Source organism: Myotis brandtii, unplaced genomic scaffold (genome assembly GCF_000412655.1).
Source record: "Myotis brandtii unplaced genomic scaffold, ASM41265v1 scaffold49, whole genome shotgun sequence".
In the NCBI taxonomy this organism is placed as follows: domain Eukaryota; kingdom Metazoa; phylum Chordata; class Mammalia; order Chiroptera; family Vespertilionidae; genus Myotis; species Myotis brandtii.
In genome coordinates, this window is record NW_005368707.1 from 4,382,838 (window position 1) to 4,386,928 (window position 4,091).

The 4,091-nt window shown below is 35.7% G+C and overlaps 1 protein-coding gene across 3 annotated transcripts in view; it reads right to left on the reverse strand.

The window, feature by feature from the left end:
* The window catches only part of MPP7 (membrane protein, palmitoylated 7 (MAGUK p55 subfamily member 7)), a 273,826-nt gene that overhangs the window by 91,651 nt on the left and 178,084 nt on the right, over positions 1-4,091 (reverse strand). For all 3 annotated transcript variants that reach the window (XM_005876558.2, XM_005876556.2, XM_014547994.1), the window contains exons 6-7: positions 1,548-1,629; positions 985-1,070 (exon numbers count right to left, since the gene is read on the reverse strand). In XM_005876558.2, coding sequence (XP_005876620.1) covers positions 985-1,070; positions 1,548-1,629 — 168 coding nt within the window. The remainder of the gene's footprint in view (positions 1-984; positions 1,071-1,547; positions 1,630-4,091) is intronic.

A 4,091-nucleotide genomic window follows, 5' to 3' on the forward strand; every position in this document is an offset into this window, starting at 1 on the left:
GAAACATAAATGTGAGAGAGACACATTAATTTATTCCTTCCCACACATGCCCAGAACAGGGTTGGGGATTGAACCTGCAACTCAGCTATGTGCCCTTTACTGAGAATCAAACCCATTATCCTTTGGTACACCACTGAGCACACCAGCCAGGGCTCATTTGTCTGTTTCATGTATGACATCTTTTTCTGTTCAGAAAGTTTTCTACAGTAATATCAGTTCTTTTTCTACTTGAATTTTACAGCATTAACGTCTTACTCTACTTTTTGTGATTTTTAAAAACTTGAATATTTAATTTGTTGGGATTTGTTTTTGTGTGTGCTATAAAGTAGGGACTGACTTTATTTTTTCTAACTGAATCATCAATTAATCCAATACCATTTACAAAATGATTTCATTGTTTTCCCTGTAATATAAAATGCCACCATAATCTATACTAAATTTGCACATATACTGAGGTCTGTTTTGAAATACTAAACTCTTTTTTTATTTCTGTAGATTCATAATATGTTTTCATATGTAACAGGGAGAGTTTCTCTTCATTTTATCTTTACAAATGAACTTGAGAATAAATATTGTCAAGGACTAAAATAATTTCATTCTGTTTTGGATTTCATAAGACATTTAAATTAGTTTTACTATTTTATATACATAGAAAGCACAGGCTATATTGATGGGAGAAAGATAAAGATAAATGCATTACCAAAAAAATGGCATCTAATTTGGATAGGCCCTGTAATAAACTCTTTCGCTCATTTAATCTTCAAAACACTCCAGTAAGATATTTAACTCCTCTTATTCTCATTTTGTAACTGAAAACACTGAGGCAATAAAAAGGTTAAGGTATTTTCCAAAGACACATAAGGATTAAGTGATGGAGCTGGAATTTGAACCCTGGACTACTAAATCCAAATCCTGTATTCATAACCAAGTTGGATATATAGTGATTTAATTTTATTGATAATTTAAAATAAAATTTCAGCTTACCAAAATCTGAATGATTTCTTCAGGCTTTTTATCCTCAACTGGTATCCCATTCACTTCCCTAAGTTCATCACCAACATGAATAAGACCTGAGTAATAGCAAATTCAGTAAATTAGCAGTGTTACCTACAAAAGAAACTGTATGTTACACATCTGAGGATTGAAAAGAAGACCTTCTGGCTTCTCCGGTTTCAGATTCCATGCATTTGTATAGCAATGAATCAAAGACTATAACATCAAAGAAAAATATGCTCAGTGTCTAGAAATGCATATAATTTCCATCATAGAAAATAATTCTTACTTTTTTTTAAAAAAGGCTGCATGCTTTTAGTAGTATCTTTCAAGTCTGAATGTAACCTTAGAAGCCCATGTAAACTAAGAGAGTAGAGAGATTTATTTTTCACTTATTTATACAAGTCCCCATATATAAAGACAGAGAAAAATATTTTATTTCTTGTTTGTTGTATTATATCAAAAGATTATTATCCTCTTAGTTAAATATTAAAAATATTATCTATGAAATGAAGCATGACTTGTCTATATTCACTTAACATTTAAACTCTTACCACTTCTGTCTGCAGCCCCTCCTCTCATGATTCTAGCCACAACGATGGCCCCAGTCTGCTCATCTTTCTTAATGGTGGCTCCCTTTGAAGAAATACAAAAGTATTTGTGGGTAAATGTATGTATTGGGTGGTACGACGGGGGAGGAGAAACAAGGAAATTTATCTGGAAAAAGTGAAAACACCTACTACAAAAAATAAAAGGAATGAGGCAGGAGGAATAGACATCATACCATGTGCCTTACAAATGTTCATTACTAGATCTAGAATTTTGTACTATACATATATCATCTACAGTTTCCAGAAAATTTTAAAGATTTTTGAAGTCTTTAGCTTCTTCAATATTATGGAAAATACAACTATCTTCTTTCTATTATAACACTTTGTATTTAAATACTATTTGTTTTTACTCTTTTAAAGCATTTCCTCATTTCATTTCATCTTTAAAATACCCCACAAAGAAGGTAGAGTATATATAGAGAAGGTTAAGTGAATAGAAAAAGATTATATAAATTATAAAAATCAGGTCATCTGACTTTTAGTTCAGTAGTCTTTCTAGTATGCGATTATGGTAATGGAATCAGTAAAAATAATACATTAATTAATTAAAACTCCAAAATTAGTTATATTTCTTAGCCAAGGCTAATATGAATTAATGGAAAAAAAGAACTGTTAGTCCAGGGTTTTTATGAACTAGGATTGTCCCTAGTACAAACAGAACTAACATTTTGGCATAAGATTAGGACACAATTTTAAAAAGAATCCAGAAATTCTTCACTTTTGAATGTTCAGAAGCAGATTAGCTGAATGTTGCTTTGTAAGAACACTAGGCACAAATGGTTACTTTAAATGCCTTTCATGATTTTCCTTTCCAAGAAACTGGCACCAGCTTAGAAATGCCATTCTGCACTGCATCACAGGGCAAAAAAAGATGCACATTGGTGGTGACAGAACTGACCCCAAAGAAGAAAGGTGAATTTTTCTCAGATGTGTCAATAAACACATTTATATCACTAAAAACAAACAGGTAAGCAAAATTAGAAATCCATTTATAATAAGTATATTTTATATATGCTAGCTATTAGATACATATCTCATAATAGTAAAAAGTCAAAAATTTTAAGTGTAGAATGATTTTGTGGCATTTTCATCACCTATTCATGCATTCAAACCAAAGACTTGAATGAGTATCTCTCTATGGTCATAAATCTTAGACTCGCTTATTACTGGTATTTTCTGCTTATAAACAGTTAACATGAAACCGAGGTAACTGGAAATGTAATATTCTTAATATAAATAATGAATTTGGTTAGATCAACTTTCATTTCCCTTAATAATGTATCTTGAACTTTCCCACCAAAGTATGCCTATAAGAGGCTAGTCTACTTATCTAATATTACTTATCCTTAATTTACAGATGAGATCATTTCTTCAAGATGGAGGTCATCAATTCCTTCCCTCTTTGTATGTGTATGTGATATTCCCATATCAAATGGTGAAAATGACTCAGAGGCTTCTAAAGCTACAAGAAGACTTGAAGCTGCCACTTGACTTATGCCAGCCACCATGTGAAAAATCATGACTACTGCTATCCTGTGAGGAAGTCCGAGCTAGGCTGGTGGAAATGACACCTGGAAAAAGAGATACCTGACCAGCCCCCAACTTCCTTCCTACTACAGGCATCAGTTTAACTGTACGTGCTCAGCTGAGCCTGCCAACCTCCAAAACTGTGAAAGTTAATAATAAATTATTGTTTTAGCCACAAATTTTGGTGTGGTTTGTGACACAGAACTACAACTAGGACAGATTTTTCTCCACTATAGTTTATACTGTTTTTCAGTATAGGGCCATCTAATTCATTGTGCCTAATGCTAGTCATCACTTTGACTTATTTTGTGATTCAATGAAATTTACAAGTGTTTACTGAGACCCTACTATGTGCCAGGCTCTGTTCTAAAAGCTTGTAATACAATGGTGAAAAAAAACACAAAAATTTCTGCCCTGTCATGGAGATTAAATCTGCTCTAACAGAAAAGACAGACAATAAAAACATGAGATAATTATATTATACTAGAGGTCCGGTGCACAAAATTCGTGCACTTGAGGGGGGGTCCCTCAGCCTGGCCTGTACCCTCTTGCAGTCTGGGAGCCCTCGGGGGATGTCTGACTGCTGGCTTACTGGGAGCAGGCCTAAGCCAGCAGTGAGACATCCTTAGCGCAGCCAGAGGCGGGAGAGGCTCCCGCCACCTCCATTGTGCTCGCCAGCTGTGAGCCCAGCTCAGGGCTTCTGGCTGAGCGGTGCTCTCCCTGTGAGAGTGCACTCACTACCAGGGGGCAGCTCCTGCGTTGAGCGTCTGCCCGAGGCTCCCGCCTCCATTGTGCTCGCCAGCTGTGAGCCCAGCTCAGGGCTTCTGGCTGAGCGGTGCTCTCCCTGTGAGAGTGCACTCACTACTACCGGGCAGCTCCTGCGTTGAGCGTCTGCCCCCTGGTGGTCAGTGCCGGTTGTTCCGCTGTTCAGTCAATTTGCATATTAGCCTTTTATTATAT